At 40.0% G+C, this 26,501-nt stretch overlaps 1 protein-coding gene across 5 annotated transcripts in view; it reads left to right on the top strand.

The window, feature by feature from the left end:
* PIGG (phosphatidylinositol glycan anchor biosynthesis class G) overlaps positions 1 to 26,501 on the top strand; it is a 98,950-nt gene that overhangs the window by 26,635 nt on the left and 45,814 nt on the right. For all 5 annotated transcript variants that reach the window (XR_008744883.1, XM_055791492.1, XM_005232850.4 and 2 more), the window contains exons 9-11: positions 6,922 to 7,379; positions 14,746 to 14,937; positions 19,623 to 19,932. Coding sequence is in view for 4 of the 5 variants with exons in the window: in XM_055791492.1 (XP_055647467.1) it covers positions 6,922 to 7,379; positions 14,746 to 14,937; positions 19,623 to 19,932 (960 nt within the window). In the remaining variant the exon portion in view is untranslated. The remainder of the gene's footprint in view (positions 1 to 6,921; positions 7,380 to 14,745; positions 14,938 to 19,622; positions 19,933 to 26,501) is intronic.

Raw genomic sequence — 26,501 nt, 5'->3', positions numbered from 1 at the left:
CACTGGTTGACAGGTACAAGCTCTGCCTTTTTAGTTTGACCTGAGTCTTAGTGTTTCATTCCCATCTGTTCCTGGCATGTTTTCATCCTTGTTAGTGAGACACAGCTGCTGTTGTAAACAGCTTCCTGCAGGTGGCTTGTATATTGCTAATACAGCTGCTCTGTCAATGATCACAGCAGCAATTGCAAAATGTCTCCTGGTGTTCAAAACTTGACTTGGGTAGAAGGGCTTTTCTTATGAAAGGAATTAATTGCCAGCTCCCTCATGGAGGCAAATAATTTCTCAAGGAACACACAAAAGGAAGCACCGATATAATCCATGATGTTCCACTTTTAGAATGAATTTTTCTGAGGAACTTCAGAGGACGAAGTTCCATTTCCATACTGATAATCTGTTGGCCATTTCTGATGATTCCACCTAGTCAGCTATGCCTAGGGTGTATGGACAGAAATGTGGGTGAGAAATCTTTATCTATCCTTTCTATTTCAGTTGTTTTCCTTCCCTCCCCTGCTTTCTCCATATGTCTGCCTTTGAGGACAAACTGAGTAAAACTAGACAAACTGATTAGAAATTACATCTAGGATATTGTTTTGTATGTTTGCCTCCAGCACCCCACATTCTGCTTGTGAGATACCTCTGCAGGTGGACCTTTCTCCCTGGTTAATGTTGGGACTTTTGATCTAATCCCCTGTTGCTTGAAGAAGAATGTTTCAGCAGCAGCTTGTCTCATTTTCCTTTTTGATACCAATTATGACACCATCTGGACAAGAAATAGAAAAAAACCCTTTAATTCACAAGTGAAATTTGTTGTCACTGACATTGCCACTTCTGTCATTTTAGGACAGGGATCACTTAGTGTCTTTTGAACATGGAGATGTGTATTTTCACGTTGCCTTTGAAAATATCTCCATTTGGATGTAATGGAGCAGTTACCAATTCAAGCATTTCCTGTTCAAACTAGAAAGGTGGTGCATATGTGTTTTCTGGAGTTTTACCTGGCTGGGACCTCAGGACATATCAGCAGATGATCAGATCCTCTGTTTCAAGTTGATAATGCATGAATGAGTAGGTTTTCAGCAATGTCTTCCAGGAGGTTTGTGTGTGTGTTTGGTTTTCCAAGGCTGGCACAGGTAGAAATAAAAAATAGTGGATTCTTCATCCTGGGTCTGTCTGTGATCATATTCCTACCTGAGGCATATCTGAAAATGTGGGAGGCTGAAGCATGTCTTATGAAGGCAATAGTAATTCTGGTTGAGGCAGACATGACTTTGTATCCAGACCTGTAGAAATCCATTTTCATTGTCCTATCTTCAATCCTGTTCCATAGGTGACTGGATGTATGTCTCATCAGTCAGAGAGGCACTGCTGTCTCTGTTCAAGTTCCAAAGCAAGTCTGAAATATTTTGTAGGTTTAGTTAGTAGGTACCTCCATTCCAGACATGTATAAAAGCAGTGGTCTGGATTTGATTTACATTTTTCCTAGTCTCAGGGCTGTTGCAGAACAATATGGTGTTTTTGCAGGCGGCTGCTTGTACAAAGATAGAGCCTGGAGAATGCGAAAGGAGCCTGGATAATCTGGTGTTCCTTGCAGTGTGGATGTCAGAGGTTATTTACTGGTAACTGGGGCATACACAGTACAGTTCACAAATGTTCATGTCCCACCTTCCATCCCCTTTTCGAATAGAATACCTAGACTTTGGGGGAGGAAATGGCTGTCTGTATATACTGTGTGTTGATCTTGAAGGGACATCTGTGAGTTAGGAGTATTACTTACGCTAAAATATCTCAGAATCCAAGTGTCTGTGACCTGTGCATCTCCACAGCGCGAATCTATGTATGGGCTCCACTCCTGAAAGAGCCCTGAAGCCCTGCTCTTCTGATGGCAGAAGTAGAATCCTGAATCAGGGTCTTGCCGTTTTAAAAAGCTAATGGGCTTTTCTAAGCTCATGATATGTGATAAAATGTAGGTATTTTAAAAGGAGTTGAGATAAGCTCTCCTGTTAATGGCTTCAGAGCTTTTTTCTTCAAATTGTTTCCGTTCACATCTAAAGATTTCTCTGAAGTGCTTCTCATTTGTAATGCTTTTTTTTCCCACTGTGGCTGAATATAGAAACTGATTACCAAGTTCATGAATTTTCTGAAGACCAGTGCAGGCAGTGTTAGCATCTGCTTCCTGACTGTTATTTATAGTTTCTGATTACTATGTTTCTAGCAGTGCCAGTCCCTTAACGACACTTTAGGCTTTAAATAGTTCTGCAGCCCTTTATGATTTCCAGAAAATCTACAAAAAATTTAACTTGTTGTTCATAGCTTCATTCTAATTGCTTGGTAGTTGACTTAAGTGCGGTATTTACTACTACTAGTTGTGTGTTTTTTCCCTATTTCTGATAGAGATCAAAACCAATAGGTTTTTGAAAATAGAACACAAGTTAAAGTTTATCAAATACAGCTTTTGATAACTTATGTTATGCAGAATTATAGTGGTTTTTTCATTATGTAAACAGTGTTCCTCTTTCTCTTTATTTTAAAATACCCTGTTAATTTAAAAATATTTCTGGTTTTTCTCCTCTGTGTGATATTCTTACTGAATTGAATAATGAAACATATTTTTATGCAATTATACCTAAAAATCTTACTGCATTTTTTGACCTGGGGGTGGGGGGTGGGGGGGCGGGGAAGGGTGATGGATAGTGCCTTTACTAGGTAGCTTTCAAAAATGATCCCAGACTGCTGTGAAAATGTAGAAGTGTGGTCTGTAGTAGCCTGTCATAGGAAAGTTATCATCATTGGGAGTGAAGACTAGGTTCAGGGAGCCCAAATATCAGAAGGAAACAGAATGATTAGTATTTCAATTTTGGGCGATGGTGAGCATGGGAATTAAAACATTTATCATCTGAAAAGTGATTGTAAAATTCCTCAGGCATTAAGTATGGATGGTTAATTTTGGGGAGAAAGAGGTTTACTCTCAGCCATGTAGAAGCCACATAACTGGAATTGGATCCAGACAATTTTGTTTCTACAGGAGTGAAGAAAATGTAAGTTTCATAGGCAGAGATGTATATATTCCATTATTTACCTACTGGCACTTCTGCAAGCTAGCAAGGTATGTTCAAAGATAGGGCAAAGAAGTCAGTTTCTGTATTACTTAATTAGTAATGCTGATACATCAGATGTTAAGGCTACTTTGGCTTGGGAGATTATAGACTTAAACTGGAAGCCTGGCATTTCTGCATTTCTAACCCAAAGATTATGTATTAAGTTTGTTTGCCAAGATACTAGTGCGAGTCATTGGAGTGCCTGCTGAGTCCCTGAGAGCTGGACATGTTCAGCAGCTAGAAAGAGCGAGCTGTGTGTATCAGAGTAGGACCTACATTTCTGTGCCCGTAAACTAGATCTCAACTAAGTACAATGTAAGTAACCTAAGGTCAGGCTGTATAAAAACTGTAATGATGGCACTTCTAATAAGGCACAGTTCATATATGAGGGATTACCAGTAAATTTAGAAAAATCTGATGAACCTATTTTCAGTATTTCTTAGATCATCAAGGCTCAGGAGATTATAATTTGCAGGATAATTTTTCATTTTGCATAGTGACTAGCTCTGGTCTGAAATGTGGTTTGTCAGTGAATGCCATTGGACTTTAATCCTTTGATATGAATATGACAGTAATTTTTTTCTCTTTTCACTGGAATTGCGAGAGTCAGACAAGCAGATGGGAAATACAGATCTCTGACACTGGACATTTTGCACTAATGCCATCACTTTCCTGAGGCTTCTACATGTTCCCCATTGATAATACGTCACTTCTTCAGTTTTCATATCAGGGCTGACAGCAACCAGATACAAGAGAGCAATCCTTATATAGATCTTATGTTATGTCTTATAAAGAAGACAAATGAATTGTATTGAAGACTCGTTCATTGTCATTTGTTAAGGATCTCAGATTCCTTTGTCTCTGCAAGCAGATGGTGCTTATGTGCTCACTCATTATTTAGTTAGTGAAGATTTTTAAGGTCAGCATGATGGAATTATTGGAGTTTAAACTTTCTGTAGTTTAGTCATGTACTGTTCTTGTCTCATCTTCGTGAATTTCATGGTCTTTGGTCTCTGCATGGGCTACCTTGTCCTTTTGTTCCAAATACCAGCTTATAGTATTCGATTTTCAGAGTAGAGTACTAAACAAAAAGGAGCGGTCCTTAGAACGCTAAAGAAACTTCAAATGGTAGTAAATTTGTATTGGGCCTGGGCAGTTTCTCAGATGATGACTGTTCTTGTGCTAAGTGTTTACTGTTTTTTCCCTCATTATTGTTGTGTGACCTCACGGGGACTTTTTTGTTGCTTTTTTTGTTTGTGTGGTTTTGTGTGTGTGTTTTTTTGTTGTTGGGGTTTTTTTCTGTGGGGTTTTTTGTTGTTTTTTGTTTACTGAAGTGACTGGCGTGATGTATTTCTTTAACAACACAAGAAAGGGAGAGGATGTGAATAGGTGTTAACTTTAACTGTACCTCCTGTATTCTTTCTCATACATCTTAGAGAATCTTGATTTTTGCAAAAGCTGTTTTCCTCAAAGCAAAATTCCAGATAATGTTAACTAGCTTCTTGCATCTAGTGTGTTTGTTGTCCTCTCCATGTTATGTGGTCTTGCTTATTGAATAAAAAGACGTATGTTGCTGTCAGTAAATCTTAAGCATAAGTGAAACTTGCATCTAAGATGCTCAGGGATATTTCTGTTTTTTACATCTACTTTCTTGTTACCTGCTCTAGTGAGTTTCTATATTGTTCTAAGAAATGATTTTGACAGGTCAGGAATCATGGTACACTGTTCATCTTTGAATGTGAGTATGTTCTCTGTGCAATTTGTCTGTGAATATTCAAGGTGGTTTTTTAAAATTTGTTTGTAAGGTCAAGTGTAGGAGAGGAGGATGATAGGGTTGAAGCGTGCAAAGAAATTAATGTGAAAATAGGTTCAGAAATCCTTGTTCTGAGGCATGCAGTGGTTTTGATTTGGCTTTTAAGTTGTTTGTCAGATGTTTAAAATATCAATTTAAGAGATAGTCTGTGATATTCTGTAAGAGGAAAAATTAACGAGAAAATAAAACAGTAAAGGATGATTTTTTACAGTGTCTTTTCCAAAATGCAGTATGTAACCCTATGTATTAAGGTATATTAGGAAGCCCTGCTGGCTCCAGTAGCCTCTGGGGCTTGGGCATTTGTCCTGCCTGGCTGCTGGAGCCCAGTTGTGCATGCCCAGTCTCAGTCCTTGTCCCTACCTCTGGCTCAGACTTTGAGGAGAAGTTGAAGAGGCTGATGTCCCTCCAGTCAGTGATCCTGTGATCTCTCACACATACCGGTGCACGCTCTGGGCCCTCTGTAGATCTGCATCAGCAACCAAGCTTGGTGATCCATAGTTGCTTTTCCCATTACCAGCACCCTGACTTCTCTTTGCACTCTGATCCCTCCAGCTGCTGGAACCTCGGCACACGGTCCTGATGGCCTATGGTCCTCACTCTGCTCTCTGGCATGTGGACCTTCACACACTGCGGTTACTGGCACTACAGGCATGTGGTTCCAATGACCCGTGATCCCACTCCAGTTGCTGATATTTGCTTTTACTCGATCTGGTCTCAAGTTTCTGGCATGTGGGCTTGTGCCCAGTTACTTGAAGTGAGACCTTGGAGCCCCCATGGGTGGGATAGAAAGTGGAGGTCACAGAAAGGTGGTTAGGGGAGGATTTGATAGACAGGGTAGGCCACTGTGACCAGGCACAAGGCCCAGTGAAAGGAGTTCCCTGACTGGCGTCTGCTGGCGCATGACCCTGGCCGCTTCATCCCTGCTCCTCTCAGGTTGCCTCCCGCCTCCAGCCTATCCCTCATCACACCCTCTCCCTTGCCTTTTGACACTTTCCTGAAGCACTGCTTAATGAGTTTGTGTAGATTCAGAGGCACCATCAGGTATCTGTAATACTCAAGTTCTGTCACTTCCCCCTTATCTGTTACAAAGTCCAGGCTGATGCTCTTCAGAGCTGGTTGCTTAATGGCCTGCCAATTAATGGCTGAAGAGTTTTGGTCATCTTTATGATCTCCCTTCCTGCTTACTTACCAGGCTTGTGTCTCTGTGTGGTCTTTTAGTGGCTTTCCCTGTTACTTTGTATTCCCCGTGAGCAGAAAAGGTCCTTTACCTGAGAATGTCAATGAACCAGCTGCTCTCACCTTCCGCATGCCCTTATGCTCTCTTTTTAGCAGTATCATTGAAGGCAATGATGATGAGGCAATTCCGAGTAGCTGCTGTGAACAGGAAATTGAGCTAGTGGGGGCATTAGACAAAGAATATTGCGGTTTTAGATAGGCACAGCGTGTGAAGTAAATAATAGATGGGTAATGTTTAAAGTGGATTTTATGATGAAAGACACATTTCAAGCTAAGCAGGGTTAAGGGGTGCCATCAGACTGTCTGCAAGCAACTTTTGTTAATTTGATTAGTGAAGGCTGTCACTGTACTGAGTTGACAGTAGCATAGATTTAAACTTAGAAAATTACCTATCGTCTGTATCTCAAGTTTGATCTCTGCAGGACTTCTATTTTTACTTCTACAAATGTGCAACAGGGAGAGAGCTTGTTTCGAATCTTCTGTGACAGAGTGGTAGGGAATCTTAATGTGTATTGTTGTGATGATTATTCATGGAGAAATTTTTTCACTAACACATTGTCATTTTAAAAAGTATCATTATGTTGCAATGCTAGCTAAATAGGCTACACTGAAATGATTCTTTTATAAATTTTTGGGATTTGTCAAGCTAGAAATAACATGTCTCACTGTTTATTTTGTTTTCTTAGAGGAAATGGCTGTAACCACAGTATAAATGCTTAAACAAGTGAAATCTTTGTATGCTTTCACCACTGCTATATTTTTTTGTTTTGTTTGCAGAATCTGGTTGTGTCCAGTTCCAGCTGGTCAGAAATAGATGTGCTGATTCTGGCTGGAACAATTGGCCATGTTTTGAGTTTAGGGGCAAGCAGTTTTATAGAAGAGGAACATCAAACCTGGTATTTTCTTATCAATACGCTTTGTTTGGTGCTGTGTCAGGAACTTTGTAGAAATAATTTTCTTCTGAAAGAATGGGAACCTCACCATAGCACCACTATGAAACAAAATTTTGATAGTGTCGGGGAAGCCTCTGAGTGCAAGAATATAGACATTCCAGCAGCAGGTAATTCGAAGCTGAGCAAGGCCACCTCTTCGGCTGAATTCATAAAAGGATCAGATAAGTGGATAAGCTTAGCAAGTCCATGGATCATCCTTATTTGCTGTCGGCTACTTCGATCCTTGAATCAGACAGGCGTCCAGTGGGCTCATCGGTCAGACTTTGGACATTGGTTGACAAGGTGTGTATCAGATTTATTGTCATATTTTCTGTCTTATTTGAAAACTAATGTATGTTTCATTTGATTAAATAAGTATACATTTTTATAGTCTGTTTAGAAGAGTGCTGCAAACAGTGGTAAACAGTGAAGTAACATAAGGAGTTCTTCACTGCTATTTCATGCAGAAGTAATTCCTCGTGTACTATCAATAGTTGATAATCTTTGCCCTGCACCATGAGTTATCTAAAGTTTGGGAAATTAAAAGTTAGTTAACAGAACTAAACCCTTGAAATTAGGGCAGAAGGTCCTGCTCAATTCCAAACTTCGTAAAGTTGCAGGAGAAGATGCTGTACGTAGAACTCTTCTGTGTCTATCACAGACACTTAACCTGCGGGTGGAAAAGTGAAGGAATTTTTCAAGGATAGTATGATAAACAGGAAAGGGAATTTTTTACAACTTGAAGTACACTGGAGAGGGGCTTCTTTTTGTAATACCTTCTAGCATTGTGTAGAAGTACAGTCATTATTCAGTGATAAGAAGTACTTGATATTTGAACTGTCTTCTGTACTTCAGCTGGTGGATGGAGAAGCAATACCTTGTGGCTGACTGAACAGGGTTTTGCAGACAGAAGGTGGGAAGGCTCTGCTGTGTAAGATAGATTTCTTGCCAGTACCTTACAGCGTGTGGATGAAATATCATCATTCATTAAAAGTGACATGAGCAAATGAACTAATATGAGACTTGTTACTTATTGGCAGCCTCACAGATAAAATGTTAATTGCTGTGACAGGCATGAGTGGAGAAAGACATGAGTTATTAGGGAATTTATTGCATTATAGCAATTGTTCTATACCAAAGCTTTCACCATGCATTCCTCCTCTTGTGATGAGGTGAGGGATTGAGGGCGGAATGTCATATTCCCAATGATAATTGGGAGTTATCTCACATGATAGAGAACTCTTTCATTATGAGCTAAGCCAGTGTGTGAGCAGGATTAGTGTGATCCGATGCCAGTGGGAGGTTTTTTATAATTAATCCTGAACATCTTCCAAAGATGTATTTGCCCAATAACTTCCTAAGAAAGATGTCTTCTTCAGGCTGTCAGCCCTTTTCTTTGGAGTGTACTAGTGCTACAGTGCCACGAAACAAGGACTTGATATTCCTGAAGCTTAAAAACTGCATTTGTTTCACAGATTTCTTTTGCTTGTATGATCCCCCATGAATGGTTATGGACACTTGGAAATGTTACTAGCCTTCTAAAAATTGTGTGTGCATGCCTGGGTGTAACTTTAAAGATCCTGTCTTGGTTAAGCATGCTCCCACCTCTGATTTCCAGGTGCTAGCTATGCCAGTACAGCAGCAAAACCTGTTGTAGTCTTGGGCTGTGGGGTCTCAGGGAGACAGCACAGGTAGAACATAGTCTACAGCTAGAGCAGGTGTTCCTATGGCTTCCTGATTCATAACAAAACCTGGGAAATCCTGTGTGCCAAACCCTTAACACTGTTGCCTGTGAGGAGCTTCCAAGCAACCCGCTCAGGTAAAGCAAGGTTCTTTACTTTTGTTCTGGCTTAGTCTTTTCTTTAGTTTGTTGGGGAGAGAGCGGGGAGAAGGGAGGGAAGAGACTGTTTTTGTGTTTTATTATTTCTCCTGTAAATTGGATATCAGAATCACAGGATGGTTGAGGTTGGAGGGGACCTCTGGAAATTTTGTTCGATTCTTCTACTCAGAGCGGAGTGATCAGGAATAGGTTGCTCAGATCTTTGTCCAGCTGGGTCTTTGATATTTCCAAGCATGGAGACTTCACAACTATTCTAGGCAACCTCTTTTTCTCGCCCCCCACCCCCCATATTCTCATTTTGTTTAAACAGAAATTCCTTTGTCTCCAGTTTGTGTCCATTGCTTCCTGTTTGTTCTTTTGCTGGGCACCACTGAGAAGAATATGGCTTCATCTTTTTTTAACATCCTTCAGCTCTATAATCAGGCTGGTAAGATTCATACTGAGCCTTTTCTTCTCGAGGCTAAACAGTGCCAGTGCATTGAGCTGCTGCTTGTATGACAGATGCTCTAATCCTATCATAATTTTCATAGTGCTTCACTGCACTAGTTCCAGTATGTCTGTAGCTTTTTCTGTACTGCATAACCCATAACTGGACTAAGGTCTGAGCACAGGGGAAGAATCTTCCTCAACCTGCTGGTGACATTTTTTGTAGTACAGCTCCAAGTGCTGTTGGTTATCCTTGCTGCAAGAGCACACTGCTGGCTGATGATCAACTCAGTGTCCACCAGGACACTCAGAGCCACATCTGAAAAGATGGTTAGCCCCAGTCTGTTGTGATGTGTGTAGCTATTTGTTCCAAGGTGCGGGAGTTGTTTCTTCCCTATGTTGAAGTTCGTAAGGTTCCTGTTGGGACATTTCTCCAGCCTGTTGAGGTGCCTCTGGATGGCAGCAGACCCACCTACTGGATCAGCCACTCCTCCCAGATTTGTGTTGTGTGCAGACTTGCCGAGGGGGCACTGTGCCCCATTGTCCAGGTCATTGATGAAGATGCCAGACAGTGTCGATCCCAGTGTCAAGCCCTGGGGTTGATCCTTCGTGGCTGGCCTCCAGGTCACAACCCTGTGAGCCCAGCATGTGAGCTGTTTTCAGCCCACCTCACTGTCCACTGTCCTAGCCTGGGCTGCTTCAGTTTGCCTGTGAGGATGTTATGGGCGATGGTGTTATAAACCTTGTTAAAGCCAAGATAAACAGCATTGGCTGCTCTTCCACTGAGCTAGTCATGTCATCACAGAAATCTGTCGAGTAAGTATTACTGCCCCTTCATAAAGCCATCACAACTCTATTATTAAAGCTGTCTGCCTCCCCCTTTAGTAAGGCTGAAGTACAGCAGCTAGATATCAAAACCAAAACTTCAGAGTTTTTTACAATGAGGTGCTCCATGTGCTTCCCCATCAAACTGTAGCCTCACGTTGGGTGTATTTCCTTGGGTCTTGAAGCAAGAAGAGGAAAGGTCCTACAGCTATAGTCTTAGGCTACAACTGCTTGTTCAGCTATAATAGTATGTTAAAGTTTCTCTTGCATTACAAGGCAAGTTACCTGCTGTTTTGCTCCTCCCCTCACTAGCCCTGCATTTTACCAGCACAGCTGTTGCTTTGTTAGTATGGTGAACTAAATCATTGAATAAATGTGGCTGGAAAAATAACCCAAGATGGCGTGGGAAACTTTTGATGTTCAGATGGATCACTTCCCAGTCTGATTCATCATCCAGCTTCACAGGCAAATGAGCTGGCTTAGGAATAGGAATGCGGGAAAGGAAGAGTGTGCAAGCCAGCACTGCTGCTGTTGAAATTCCTGTAGAAATGAAATGTGGAAGAAGAATCTACATGTTTTGAAGTGCTGCAGACATAAACATTTTTTTCTTTCTGCTGTTGTCAAGCATTCCTTACAAAAACTCATTTGCCTTTCAAATCTGATTGAAAAAGAAGCAACTATTCACAAACTTCTACTTTTGGGGGCTTTACAATGATTGTGAAACAGTGCAGAGTGCCTTGCCGTGGCAGGCTGAGAGGATGTGTCATTGGGGCTGTAACTACTTCTGCTGTGTTTAGGGAGCAGGTGAAAGAGCAGAACCCTGGCAGCCCTGGCACAGGTTGGCTTGGCCTGTTGTGGAGCTACATCCTGACTTAAATCAATGGGGCAGTTTTTAGCTTAGCAGTAGAATATAATAATGTCACCATGCTGTCCTATACTTCAGTTGCTTTATAGAGTTAAAAGATTGCCCAAAGAGCAGCATTTGAAGTGCATGGTTTTTGGAGTGATGGGATGTAGGTGAGTTCTTGGGTCTGAAATGGTTCACTGGACAAGGTTTGGAAAGATCAGTCAACGATGCAGCTAAATCTTTGAACATCCTGTGGTTTGTAGAACATCTGTGAATTCCTATTTGGCAATCATGCTTGCATTTTCTTTGGTTGGAAGTTTTAACGTCTGTTACTTCTCTTTCACAAGAGAACAGGGTGGTAGAGATGTCTGTTTCCCTAGTGTTTTGATCAGGATTGAGATGATGTGTTTTCCTTATAGCATAAATTAAAAGTTGGTGATAAGCTGAGTTGCATAAACCACTTATTCCTCTTCCCAAAATGCATTGCTAGTCTGAAAGGTTGATTGTTAGTCTATTTTTAGTATGTGTTTAATTTGCATAGTTGTGTCTTAATAGCACATTTTTTAGTAATAAGAAATAAGAACCTTACTTAGATCATGTGTACCCTTGTTAGTTTGAGTTAAAGGCACTCAAGCTTTTTCTAGCCAGCCTTCTATTTTGTCTCTTAAGGTAAACTAATAAACAAACTACCCCTCCCTTCCCCGCACCCCCCCCCCCCCCCCCCCCCCCCCCCCCCCCCCCCCCCACCCGCCGCATTTGATACAATTATTTAAAGGAAAAAAGGAAGAATTTGAAAAACAGAGGATGTCAGTTAATCCTAACACATAGTTTAGCCAGACATGGCCTTGGGAGAAGGAATAGACAGCATAAATATGTCAAGCTAAGAAATAACAAGATAAGCTCAAGAAGAACCAAATGGTTAGTGAGACCAAACAGAAAATTACTGGAACTGTGTGTGAACTGTCCTAATTAGCAGACTAAAAGATCTACCCTCAAGGAAAGAAAGGCCCCTACTAACAAAGCCCCCTCCTCACAGAACATACTTGGTAAAAAAAAGAATCAGTGAGAATTAAGTGTGACTAAACGTCATTGTAACCATTGTTCAAAGTGTGTGTAGGATAAAATGTTCTACCACGTGTTGAGAGGGGTGCTAGCTTTGTGGATTTACCACCTAGCACCCATCTCTCCGAAGAGGGGCAGTAGACAAGTATCTCTACTCTGTGGACCAGCTCTTGCAGGCTGGGTGAGGAACTCGGGTTTGGGATAACATACTGACCTTTTAAGTCTGTGTAAAAGCCATCTTTGTGTCTCATGCTCAGACTAATATTTTGCTTATCTGGACAGTTCTTAAGGGGCTCAGCATTTGAGACAAAAAGGCTATTATGCAGGTTTGTGCACGGAAAAAAGTAAGCAGCAAACCACAGAAAATCATTCTACCTGTAGCATGTTGAATTTGGCTACTAGGGATGTATTCAACAGTGCTGAAATAAGGAAAAGATTCTTTGTTGTTTGCAGAGAGACTCTGTGAAACCTGCTACAAAGGAAAAAAAAAATTTGATGGGAAAAGCAAGCAAAAGAAAACCAGACAGTAGATGAAGCAGAAGAGAACATGCAATCCCTAAATTTGTCTGGAAGTCATGTTTTCTTTTGAATTGGTATTCAGTTAGCTTCATTTGGCTGTTAATCTTGGTCAGAGCTGCTGCATGGCTCACTGTGGAAGGAGTGAAGCTGTCAATGATGGCATCAGCTTGAAGTGACAAGAAGCAGCAGGAGTTGCATATAAACCCCTGTGCTAGGAGTCACGAATGCACCATTAGTGACTGATGTGCACATGACTTTGAACATACCCTTGTTGTCCACTGGGCCTTCTCTAAGAATTTCCTTTTTTTTTTTTTTGGGGGGGGGGGGAGGGGGAGGAGGAAGCAGGTAGAGTATGACTTCAAATGTTCATTGTACGAAATTGCAGCTGTTAGGGTCTTGCTTGATATAGCACCAGCAGTTACTTAGTAGAGGTAGGAATTTTTAAATTTTTTTATGTGTTTCTATGTAAGTTTGGTATGAAGAGTCTCTTTAATAGAAGTGCATTGAGTGTTTTAGGTAAGAGACAAAGATGATTATGAAGATTTGTTCTTATTTATCCCTGATTTGTTTTATCTCTCTTGTACAATGAACAGCCAAGGAGAAGATGGGGTGAAAGGTTTTAAAATTTTCCCCAAGGGTTCATTTGCCAGATACAGTGGCTACTAAATTAGTTCTTCACGTATTGATCACGAGAGATGGTGTGTGCACCATCTTCACAGGTTGCTACAGCAATCCATTCACTGCTTCTACTGTCTCCTGTAGAAAAAGAGCAATAGTGAGGGTAAACATCAAGACTACATTTTCTCACCCGTAGTGTTTTAGTTCTTACTCCTCTGCTGGCCTGCAGAGAGCAGTGCATCTCTTGGGTAAGTTGTATGAAGTGCTTGACTGGGTCCTTCGGGGAGGACAAACGACAATTTTTCTGCCCCATATCCTTTCCTCTGTGACTTTCAAGCACAGCAGCTGAAACAGCTATTGATCAAACTCCTGATAAAGCATATAGTAGGGAACAGGAAAGTAAACCTGTTAGAAGTATATAATATTGATTAAATCAAAGATAAAATTGCAGTTTTGTAAGTGCAGTCAGAGTTAACACAGATTACAGCCCAGGCTCATTCTCAGTTTGCTGAAGTTGGTGATCTTTTATCATGGGATTTTGAAGTTTGAAAGACAGAAGATGGAGCCCTTGGCTCTCACACACTACATGACGTTCTTAACAAAACCTAAATCTAACAAAATTAGTCGGCTTAGGTCATTTGGGATACTGGGAACATTTGCAGTAGGCAAGGGTTAGCGATTCCTGGATTACAGTGGGCCTTCTGAAATTGTATAGCTAGCTATGGGTAGGAGTTGAGTGCAGATCTTTATGTTACCGCACTACATTTTGTAGTGCTAATTGATATCACTATAGATTTAAATACATAACATTCCCAGCATGCTCAATGAAATGCCTTTGATTCTGGAATGAATGTTACCTATTTGCGATGCAGGGGAACAAACCAACTGTATCTGTAATCTTGGCTATGATGCAAATTTTTTTGTCTCCTTCTCTTCTATGTACTGATCCAGTAAATGTACTGTAGTTGCAAAAGGGAAACATATTGTGCTTACATGTGTATGTTTTAAACTGTGTAAGTATATTTTTGGTCATTTTGTCTAGGTAATGTTTTGTTTGTCTAAAATTAAACAAATCAAACCATGTGCAGTTATTTTAAAAGGGAGAATAACTGATTTTGTAGTGCAAAAATCTTTTCTGCTTTATGCTAGAAAGTGAAATGCTGTAGTTTAAGCCATATGCACTGTTTCAAAATGTAAAAATAACAAAACCCTAGTTAAAAGCATTAGACCCTTTTCATTATGCAATACGCAGCTCAGTTTTTATATAGTTAACAGAATAACTAGCGTATGGTGGAACACAATAATTACACTTTTAAACATGCATGCTTGAATAGAAAACCTCATTAATAAAACTGCTTTTCTAAAAATAATAAAATATTTTACCATACCTCCTCAAAGTTCATAACAGATGTCAGTTGCAGTGATTAATTTGGAAATACGGTTCTGTAGCTAAGGCTTTGTCAAATGTGTTTAGCAATAATTACAGTGGCTTGAAGGGTTTTTATTGTTTGTTGTTTTCTTTTTTTTTCCAGCTCTGAACATAAATCTGAACTCTCATTCTTGGCTGCAATCTCCCTGCTTATGATCCTCTTTCTGGTTCAAAGAAGGTGCTCCCTAGTTTCAAAAATTGCTATGGCACTCGGGCTCCTGGGAGTCTACAGTTACCGGGCAGCTATTGGAAATGTCATATTTCCATGGCAACATGACAGCAAAGATATTTCAAAGTAAGTTAATCAACAGATATGTAACTCTATTTCTAGAGAGGTGCTAAAACTTTGTATATCAGGGGATGGGGTGGGAGGGGACATGTCTAGGCTGGAATCATATTCTTATGAATAAAACTCTTATTTTGTAGGTGGCCAACACTCAGTTTTTGTGGTGTGTGCATAATTTTGAGCCCCATAAAGCATCTTTCGACTGTGGCAGATCAGAAGCAAGTCAGATAAGAATTAATGTGAGGAAAATCTAATAGTCATGCCCTGTATTTTTGCTACAAAGAAACTCCAAAAGCACCACCTCCTCTTGTTTTAGATGGACTTAGCAAATTTAGTAGGGTGCAGGCCAAGCTCATTTAGCAACTTGCTACTTTTGAAAAATGCTCAGGCAGTAATTGGGAGAATTGCTTTTCCATATCTTTCTTTAGCCGGTGAGTGTTCTGTAATGTATGGCTTTTCAAGACGTAACCAAATCCTTCTTGAGGTCTAAGCTATGCTGCAGAATGCATACTAAGGGTATTTATGTGGATGTTAAGTTTCTTCCAGAACTAGTCTGTAACTGTAAGGAAGGTATTAGCTGTTTTACCAATAGCTAGTTTTGGAATGTAGCTAAGTGGCTTTAGTTTTCTTATGATGCTTTTTACTGTTGGATTGTACCTGACTCTGCAGCCTCATTTTTTTTCTAATGTCAGAGAGCTCCAGAAAACTTCCAGAGACATTAGGACATTTGATGAGGAGGAACAGGTCATAGAAGAGAAGTAAAACAATTGTCTTCTGGATGTAATAAACTTCCTCTCACACTCATTTTGAATTTGGTATGGGTACAAATGGTTTCTGTTGGAGCTTCTTAATCAGCGGCCAGAGATTTACAAGGTAGGCAGAAGTGGAAAACCCCTGCAGGAGTAGATCTTAGGGCATACAGAAGATCAGATTTGCTAATGCGGCATGTTTTATAACAAATATTTGAATGTATCTATATCTAGATATATTTACATACATTCTGTCATTCCAAATATTTCCAAATAATTCTAGTTATATACTAGTGTTAAGTTAACATTGTGTGCTAGTTCTGTTGGATGGTGAAAGTAATGGTAATCTTTACATAGTTTGCAGGGTTTGGCTCTGTGTTTGAAACATTTTGAGTTTTTGAGCGTGACCTCTAGTTTTGCTTTTTGAGTAAAATCCTTGGAGAATACTGTCCTTGCATACAGCAATTGATCTGCAAATAAAATGTGGTTAGAGAAATAAGTGGAATACTTAAAGATTAAAGACAAAGCATTTACTGGGAACCATCCATTCTATAGGTAGCATGTTGATCGCTAGTAAGAAAGGTACAGGCTTTTTGTGTAATTTCACCTTAAATTATGAACATGTTGATTTGCTTAAATTATGTCAGACCTTCATATAGCTCTGATTATATGCCAGTTTAAAAGCTACTGTCATGTTTCAAAGTTTTATACATTTTTTACCCTTTGTGTAAGCTCTTTGGTGAAAGCTGGTAGAGTCAGCAAATACAAGTCTGATCTTTGTGTTGGCATGTGTTCTGCACCTGGGGCAGGAATATTGGTGCAAGGCTCTTTCTAGATCTCAGGAAGAAAGGACTAACAACACATATGTAACAAAACTATTGTTTTAATAAGGTAGAGTAAAAAAGGAATGTAGGTAGTGAGTGCCTTCGGATGCTGGGAACCCTGCTTTTGTGCAGCATCAGACAAACCTCAGATGAATCTTCCTGCGGCACACAGGTCCTACCTGTGGAGAGGTTCTGCATCCCTCCCATACCCATGGTGCCTTTGATTTTGTGTAAAAAAAAAAAAAAAAAAAAAAAAAAAAACCCAACAAAAACCCCAAACAAACCGAAACAAACCGAAACAAATCCGCTTGTCTAATTCTGCCAGAATGTTAATCTTTGCCATAATGCCCACCAGCACGCAACACAGGCTAGCACAGGGGTTCCAGCATGGTGTCTTGCAGCGGCTACTTATGCTAACATGTGGCCTTCTCAAACCTAAAGTACAAGGTCTAATGGAGCAGGTGGTTTTCCCAAGATCACTGACTCTTCAAACATGTTATTTTCAGCAAGGCTCCCAGTACAAGCATGTCAAAAAAGATGGTAGACACATCTTGGCAGATTTCAGATATTAGCTGATGTGTTGACACGGTGATCCTAGTTCATCTTTATTAGATGGCTGATACAATAAATGGTAAAAGCCTATTTAAAATGTTGCCAGGAGCAAACCCAGGACTTTCTTTTACATGTGTCTAGAGGTATCTTTAATGTATTTATTATATGGAATAGCTCCAGATCCAGGTGCAAGGTAGAGGTTGTTTTGTGTAATATGGGAAAAAGCTGTAGGCAGCTGCATTTTTCATGCACAGTGCTTTCTTCTGTAAGGTGGAGAATCTTTGCTCTGAAATGCCCCTTCTCTGACCCTTTAGTGAAGATAAGTGTTTTTTTTTCTCTGAATGTGACAACTTCTGGGAGGTGGATGGGGGAGAAGAGGCAATAGAAGGGTGTCCCATCTTCTGTGGCTCAGACTAAGACAAGCTGTAAATTAAAAATGCAAGAAAGTAATTTGGCCTTCAGTTTTCCTCAGAGTTCTTCTTTAAAAATGATAGTTTGTGCGATGAAAAAGATTAGTATATACCATACTAACACAAACAAAATAATAGTAATGCATTTGCTGAGAATTTTTTTTAAATTTGCATTTCCATCTATGAGTTAAATGAGTTAAGTGAAAACAGAAAATAGTAGTGGCAAATACCCAAAGCTAGTTCTCAAAGTTTTATTTCTAAGTCACATGAATATATTTGAATATTTTATGGTAATAATTACATCAGAATTACCAGAGATACTGAAAAAGGCCACTGAATTTCTGCATTAGCAAGAAACAGAGGAACTCTGTAAGCTTTACTGGTTTTATCTTTTTCCCCCTAAAGGAAAAGCCAGTTGTTCTTAAAGGGTTTTTACAAAGGCTTGCTATCTAAGGGAATAAAATAAGAGTAAAGCTCCTTTGCATAGACCATTAGGTATGACTTTGAACCTTTGAAAGCTAAGTCACAGAACTGAGCACTGTGTTCATGTTTAGGAAGGTCACATGATTGTCATGTGGTGGTTTTGCCCTGTTTCTTGGTTCCGTGGGTGCAAAAAGAAATCGGAACATACAAATACTGTTGCTTATTATTTCTCCTTTTGCTTTTTGATTCTCTTTCCTGTGTGTGGAAAAGAAATATTGAATTCAAGCTCATTTGTTGGTAGGTGTTTGAGAAGGAAGGTGACTTTCCAAAGAATGAAAAAAAAAAAATGGAAGTCAAAAGGAGAAATTTATTTTTAGAGATTTTGACTAGTGGTGTTTTCTGGGGTCAGCTAGTTACACTGGTTACACCAAGTATAAATACAGTTCTATTATTTTTAGTGCCATGGTCTAATCCTGCGTATATTATTAAGTCCAGATGACTCAAGAATGCCCATTTCTGAGTGAATTATATTAACTTTGTAGGTGTTTGTTCACCAGTTGTATATAAATGGCTGGTAATCCATAAGGACAGGTGTGTATTAAATTATGGATAAAATATGTAAATAATGTGTATTTTTATCTTTTATAAGATTAAAAAAATATATTTATAACACAAAATTTAATATGCTCATTTGGCGAGTTCATTGGATGATTATTATAGTTTAGCACATACTAACATGATTGTGACTTTTTTTGTCCAGTAAATATAAGAATATCAGTGCATTTGGATGGATATCTGCTTTCAGGTTCTTTGTTCCTTGGGCCTTGCACTTCTAGAATAGTAGGTCACTGTTTTTGAGCTTACTGGTCCTTGTCAGCTTTTTGGATGAGATGCTGTGTTTTCTTCAGAAGCCAAATTCCACTGGAAACAAAGAGGCAAATGAATTTATAGGTTCTGTGAACATAGTAGTGGATGCTAATTACACTTACTACTTAAAACATCCTTTTTTTTTTTTTAAATGGAATTGCTTAGAGATTTGAAAAATATGCACAGTTACAAGGAAAAAATATGCTGGTATAAACCAGCATGTCTGTATATCTGTGCAGCTGTGTAAGGTGAGAAAATGTCTGAAGAGTGTGAAAATTTCAGACTTCATATGAAGTAAAGGTCTTCAGATACTGTTGCTGTTTCTTTGGCTGGTGAAAAAGAAACCTGTATTTGAGTGAATGAGTTGTGAAAAATCACTGAACATCTTAAAGGGAGTAGTAATTTTAATGTCAATTTAATTCCTGAAATGAAGTTTCTTTATCACTTTAAGGAGTATTTTTGGGGAAGTTCATTATGTTATATAAATGGCATGTTTATATGAATATATTTAGGAATCTAGACTTCAAATAATAATTTATTTTGGTTACATGAATTGACATAAAATTTCATTTTTATGTTCTAGGTTAGTTTAGGTTTTAGTACAATCTGTTTTCTTTGATAAAGTTGATTTGGATGTGTTGTAATATAAGTATGAATCTTTTTTAAGAGTTTTTGTATTTGAGAAATCTCTCTCATGAAACTGGCCAGTACTAGCCTTAGAATTTAACCTGTTTGGCAGAACTGCATTGGTCTTGCACCTCTCTTGAAAGACTTTTTGACCTGTGAAATAGATATTAGTAAGTAGTTAATCTTCCTGTTTTATTTATTTATTAATTATTATTACTTTTTTTTTTTAATTTCCTTTTTAGGGGGATTACTGAAGCTCGTTTTGTTTATGTGTTTGTTCTTGGCATAGTCTTCACTGGCACTAAAGATTTACTGAAGTCACAGGTTATTTCTGCAGACTCCAGTGTGAAGAGTACAGGATTATGGGAAGTGTATAGTGGATTGGTTCTATTAGCAGCCCTTCTATTTAGACCTCACAATTTACCAGTCTTGGTGTTTTGTCTGCTGATTCAGACAATGATGACAAAATATATCTGGAGACCTTTGAAATGTGATGCGGCACAGATCACTGTCATGCACTACTGGTTTGGCCAAGCTTTCTTCTATTTTCAGGTAAGCTGAATACTGTCCCTGCTACAGGGGTGGGAAAGGGAATAGTTTTTGAAAGAAATGTTGTCCATTGTGAGTAAAATGCCAAATAAGTCTCAGAATGGAAGAGTTTACAGAGTTCTCAGGAGGGTTTAGTTTCTAGCTGTATTATTAATGTTTTGTTTTCACAATCAGGAAGAATGCATACCTTGATGACATCACAGAATGGTCAGGGTTGGAAGGGACCTCTGGAGATCTTATAGTTCAGCCCCGGCAGGGGGTTCACCTAGAACAGGTTGCACAGAGTCACATCCAGATGGGTTTTGAATGCCTTCAGAAAAGGAGACTCCACAGTCTCTCTGGGCAGCCTGTTCCAGCGCTTTGTCACCCTCAGAGTAAAGAAGTGTTTCCTTATAATCAGATGGCATTTCCTGTGTTGCAGTTTGTGCTTGTTGCCCCTTGTCCTGTCATTGGGCACCACTGAAAAGAGCCCGGCCCCTTGACACTCACCCTTAAGATATTTGTACACATCAACAAGTTCCCACCTCAAGTCTTCCCTTCTCCAGGCTACACAGGCCCAGCTCTCTCAGCCTTTCCTCATCAGGGAGATGCTCTGGTCCCCTCATCATCTTCACAGCCCTCTGCTGGACCCTCTCCAGCAGTTCCCTGTCTCCAACTGGGGAGCCCAGCACTGGACACAGCACTCCTGATGTGGCCTCACCAGGGCAGAGCAGAAGGGGAGGATCACCTCCTGCTGGCCACGGTCCTCCTATTGCACACCAGGATCCCACTGGCCTTCTTGGCCACCAGGGCACACCTCTGGCCCGTGGGCAACTTGCTGTCCACCAGCACTCCCAGGTCCTTCCCCGCAGAGCTGCCTTCCAGCAGGTCACCCCCAACCTGTACCGGTGTGTAGGGTTGTCCCTCCCCAGGTGCAGGACCTTACACCCGCCTTTGCTAAACTTCATGAGGTTCCTCTCTGCCCAACTCTCTGGCCTGTCCAGGTCTCTGAAATAGTCCTCAATAAATTATTCTTATATAGAGAATATCCTCAATATAGATTTCCAAATGTGTTAAAAACATCAGATACTCATACCAGGGGCTTTTTTGGACTGTTGCTGGGCCTCCTAAGTACTGGTCTAGTGATACCAAATTTAAAAATTTCAGCCAAGTTGATTAATATCAATAAAAGGCAGATGGCTTTTTGTCCCTGATTCTTGAGGCTTACAAAACCTTTGGTAGCATCTCAATAGGTCTGCATACAGTTTAAGACTGAAGGGAAATTCTGTGACAAAGTAATGTCTCTTATAAGAATCAGAATGCCATTCTTATTTTATGAAATGGTATCTTCTTTCTTGAGGAGCTTTACTGATTTCAATCATATAGTTCTCTGCATTGCAAATAAGGTTGCTATTTCATAAAAACTCTCCTTAGCTTTGACGATGGAGAGGTTGTTTCCACTTCTAATAATGTTGGAAACTTAGTGTAGCAGGCTATCTTAAGAGGGCATTTGTTAAGATGTGAATCAGGTTGTTTCTGGTGTAGGAGGAGAGGCTTTCTGGTTTGTTGCAAAATTTCAGGGTGGTACCTCTGTTGGCTTAACTGTTGAGCCATGACCATGACAGTCTGGACTGTGTCCATTCTGATTTTAAGTACCTGCAAGGATGAAGACTCTGAAGCCTCCCTGGGCAGTTGGTCCCAGTGCTTGACTGCTGTAGCCAGTAAAAAAAAATTTCCTGATATTTAAACAAAACTTCCTGTATTTCAGTTCATATGCATTGTTTTTCATCCTTTTGCTAGTCACTGCTGAGTGACGGAGGTCAGAGTATCTCTCTTCTTTACTCCCCCTCATCAGGTATTTATGCACATTATTATGAACCCTGCTGAGCTTTCTCATCTTGAAACTAAACAGTCCCAGATCTTTCAGATAGATGTTTGTGTGACAGATACTTGGTTCTCGTTGTCATCAGTGGACTTTCTCCAGTACATGCATGTCTGTCTTGTGCTGGGGACCCCAGAACTGGATCCAGGAGCCCAGATGTGATCTCACCACTGCTTAGTAGAGGGAATGGAGCATCTTCCTCAACTGGCAAGGGATGCTCTTGGCAATGCAGTCCCAGGTGCTGTTGGTTGTTGCACAAAGGGCAAATGGAAGCATGGTGTCCACCAAGACCGTCATGTCCATCTCTGCCAAGCTGCTTCCCATATGGTTAGCCCCTGGATGGACCCTGTCCTGGATTTCTTTCTCCCCAAGTGCTGGATTTGACATTTTCCCTTGTTGAAATTCATGAGCTTCTTGACAGCCCATTTCTCCAGCCTGTTGAGGTGCCTCTGGATGGCAGCAGACCCACCTACTGGATCAGCCACTCCTCCCAGATTTGTGTTGTGTGCAGACTTGCCGAGGGGGCACTGTGCCCCATTGTCCAGGTCATTGATGAAGATGCCAGACAGTGTCGATCCCAGTGTCAAGCCCTGGGGTTGATCCTTCGTGGCTGGCCTCCAGGTCACAACCCTGTGAGCCCAGCATGTGAGCTGTTTTCAGCCCACCTCACTGTCCACTGTCCTAGCCTGGGCTGCTTCAGTTTGCCTGTGAGGATGTTATGGGAGACGGTGTTAAAAGCGTTGTGAGGTGAAAGTACATTAGATATGTGTAGCCCATATATCTTTGGCCAGTATGGTATGGCGGAATAGAAGATCAGGAGGTTTTGAAATAATACATGCGCTGTAGAAGTGTAATTGGGCAGGTTAAATTCTGTGTCTTCTCTGATCTGAGCGTTGCAAAAAATTGGGGAATAACATTTCTGGAAGAATCTCCATGAACACTGGAAATGTTATTCAACTGATTCAGAAGTAAGCTATCAGAGGCTATCAAGAGCATGGTAATCTTTCCTTTTGTCTATGTAATGCCAACGTCTTTTTTTCTATACCAATAAAACTGTATTTATTCAAGACCAGCAACAGTTAACAGTTAGATCACACATGTTGGGTTTTTTTTAGTGGTTTTATTACCAGAGTTAGTGGGAAGATAGAAATGCAGTTGAGGATTTTTTTGCTTTTTAGAAGACTGAAAGTGATTTCCATTTTAACTGGCTGCACATAGTGCTATTGGGTATCTTGTGTTTTCAGAGCATCCACCCAGGCCTCATCACACTGCTGGCAAATGTGACATTTCTTCTAGATGGGTTTCCTTTGGAAATAATAACTTCCAGCATGATACAGATTTCAGCAATCTTGAGGATATTTTAAAAATTAGCTCTGACAAGGTAGTCTCTTGCACAGACATGCTGTTGAATCACAGCATCCAAAGTTCGGAAAGGAAAAATTCTCCATTGCCTCATTGTGAGCTAGATTACTTGATTGGTCTTTGTATCTTCTGTCACTCTAAGATCCGGAGAACGAAGGATGATAGTTACTTATCAAAACTTCTAGTATAAGCAGACCAAAGATTCCCCTCTGCCCCTTGTTTTCCATGCTGGTTTATTATTAAGTCTGAGATATGAAATGTTGCAGATCCAGATAAGGAGCTGCCTTTTTGTGTCTCATCACATGTCTGTAAACTCCAGCTTTGAACAGATTCTTCTGAAATTCTTTCTGTCTTTAACACAGGGCCCTTTAAAAATATGTATCAATTTCAGAAGAACTTGAACAGTCTTCTACGAATTATTTTGACTATCTACTTGGAAAAGCAAGGTGTATGCCTATTCAGTATGTCCAAGACAGAATAAAATGACAAATGACTTAAAATAGAACACAAGGGATTTTAGAAAGAACAGTTTTGGTTGTAGCTTGTGTCTCTCTTTTCTCTATTTTTTTCCTATGTATCTCCATTTCTCTATTTTTTTCTATTTTCAAAACATCCTAGAGATGTTTCAAAAATAGAGAAGTCAATTCTGCTAAAGGAAAAAGTGTTTTTAAGAGTCAAGACAGATGGAATTTGCTTCCACCCCCCACTCCACAGAGAACAAGTTTTCAGTTCTCTTTTTAAACATGCTGTAAGTAAATTTACATTAGAAGCCCTCTCTAGGATGGAGATTAAGAGTTTGACCAAAACACCACTCTTCAGATACTAGCTTTGTTGTTTTATTCTCTGATGAAAAAATTGTTCTGCAGGTATTGAAAGGAACAGATTTAATCATATAAGGCAAAGAGTCAGGGGGATTTTTTGCCCTTCACAATTGAAAGCAATCATCTGATGTGCCAAATATTAATGTAGAAAAACCAGAATGGTCAATCTGATAACTGATAAAATTACAGAAGCTACAAAGGTCCCTCAAAATCTAATTAATGCTCTCTCTTCAATGGGTAACTCTCCCAGTTTGTTCTGAGAATAGGTTTTCCTGTCTGGGACTGTACATCCAAGGATGGAAGAAACTTCTGCCAGAAATTATGCTTAATTATGCTCTTTGTATTTAATTTTGCTCAGTTTAGCATTCTGATCTGCACTACCAGGGAAAGTTACAAACCTGACAACCTACAAAACCCATTTCTTCATTTGCTGGTTTTTGTTTTTTTTTGATATTTAAGTTTCTCCTTCCCTTTCATTTGAGTTCAGAGTCTAAAGCATGAATGACTTGTTGCAAAGGAAAAACTGCTCAGTTTGTGTAGCTTAAAATCAGGACCCAAGTGTTTTACTGATTTATTAGTGGCACATAACAAACTGGGAGTCATATATTAGAGGCACTTGATTAACTGGCAATCACTGAACTATAGATGCAGGATTGATACTAGATACACAACAGATGAACCCTCACCCATTTCTATGCCATTTTATATACCTGATTTGGAAAAGATCTAGCCCTGACCCCTGCACTGGGACCACCTCTCTCAAACACGTAGAGGTAACTTCCCCTTCAGGTGTGTTGTATGGCAATGCAGGTTCCCCTGGTCACTCGTACCTTTTGTGACAGATGCGGGCACTCAAACTTTAAACATTTACGTGTATGTCAAGAGTACTGTAGATGAGTAACCTTAGCAGAAACCATAGATGATTTTGTGTGGTTATGCACGTTTTCCAGCTCTTCCTTACCTGAGTGATAGAAGGCAGAACTCTGAAAGTACCCCTAGTTTTCATGATGTAGCTCTCCGGTTTATTAAACAGATTTTAATTGTTTGAATAAACCATTTCATCTTTTTTCCTTTAAAAACCAGGAAGGTCTTTGCTTGGTTGACAGCTTTCAGATTCCCTCCTTCCATGTCTTCCAATGAAGATACACTGTTCTTACTGAGTAAACTGCAGGTGTCCCAGGTTTAGCAGCTACCTGTGTTGGCCATGACCATTAATACTGAGGTCTTACATTCACTGACTCAGGAAAGGTTGTATTTCAGACAGATTATGTATCATTTATTCTCAAATACTGGGTAAGTATTAAGGAAGTACAACTGTGTTGTGTCTGCTGGAGAAGTCTGTCAAGTTCTTAACTTCAGTATGGACCTCTGTTCAGCCTGCCTTGGTACCAGCTAGTCATTCGTTTACTACCTCTGGAGTGAACAATATCTATGCTTGAATGCTAGGGCAGAGATGTGAAAGAAGCACTGTATTATTAGGCATGATGTGCACTGCTGGCATAGATTTACATGTCTTCCCTGACTTACTTTCCTCAAGTTCCGTGTTTACTAGAGCTACTACTATTAAACTGGCTGAGCTTGGAGTGCTTCTAGGTTTTTAATTTCCAGACAAGCATAAAGATCTAATGTAGCGTACAAAAATGATAGCAGGTTTATGGTTGAAATACAGAAATTGAAAAACACTGAAATTAATTGTTGATGTAGATCAGATTGGATACTAAATTTAAACTGTGCTAGCTAAATGAAGCAGAAGAGAACTATAAACTAAATATACAATCCTTCCATCTGGAAATAGGAGAGAGATTTGGAGAACTACTTTTTGCACTTGTTCTGGTGTGATTATGAGGAGAATGAGACTTCTTGCCCATGTTGCTGAGCCTTTATTAAATCTTGGTAGGGTACGTAATGACAAAAGCAGTAACTCTGTCTTGCTAAGTGTGGAATGTAAGTGATGGCCTTTTCAATATGATTGTGAGTAAAAATAGCCTTGTTCAGGATAGCATATTTAATGAATGAGACAGTGTTCTTTCGAAAAAATACTGTAGCATCCTTAAAGACTTTATGGAAGTATAACTGAAAATCCTAAGTGTACAGAGTAAGCAAGGCTCATAGAAAGAGATACCATTTTCCATTAATCGTTTGGTATAGTTGAAAGTTGCGGGGAAGAATGAAGCGCCTGGGTGTGGAAGCTAATATTTTGATCTGAAGTAGAAAAAAAGCCCCAAGCCCCCACATTAGGTATGGTTTGAAAAAAAAGAATGCCTTGAACTTACACTTGGTTTTGCATTATACACTTCACCTGGGCCAAGGCCCCGAGTGCATCTCCTGTCTAGGAGTTTATTTTAGTGGGGTTCAAGGTTGTCTCCTTCATTGAGAGGAGTTGTTGGGAGAAAAGCTAGAAGGAAGGGCCTGCCCTACTTTCCTCGGGGGGCTGCTTTTAATCCAGTGCAATACTGCCTGTGCTGTGTCACAGCTGTGCAAGCAGGTATGTCTGGTACCTTCTTGATCCTGATCTGGACTAGGACCTG

Source organism: Falco peregrinus, chromosome Z, assembly GCF_023634155.1.
Source record: "Falco peregrinus isolate bFalPer1 chromosome Z, bFalPer1.pri, whole genome shotgun sequence".
Lineage (NCBI taxonomy): Eukaryota > Metazoa > Chordata > Aves > Falconiformes > Falconidae > Falco > Falco peregrinus.
Note: the sequence above shows the minus strand (reverse complement) of the source record. Positions and strands in the feature narration are given on the sequence as shown.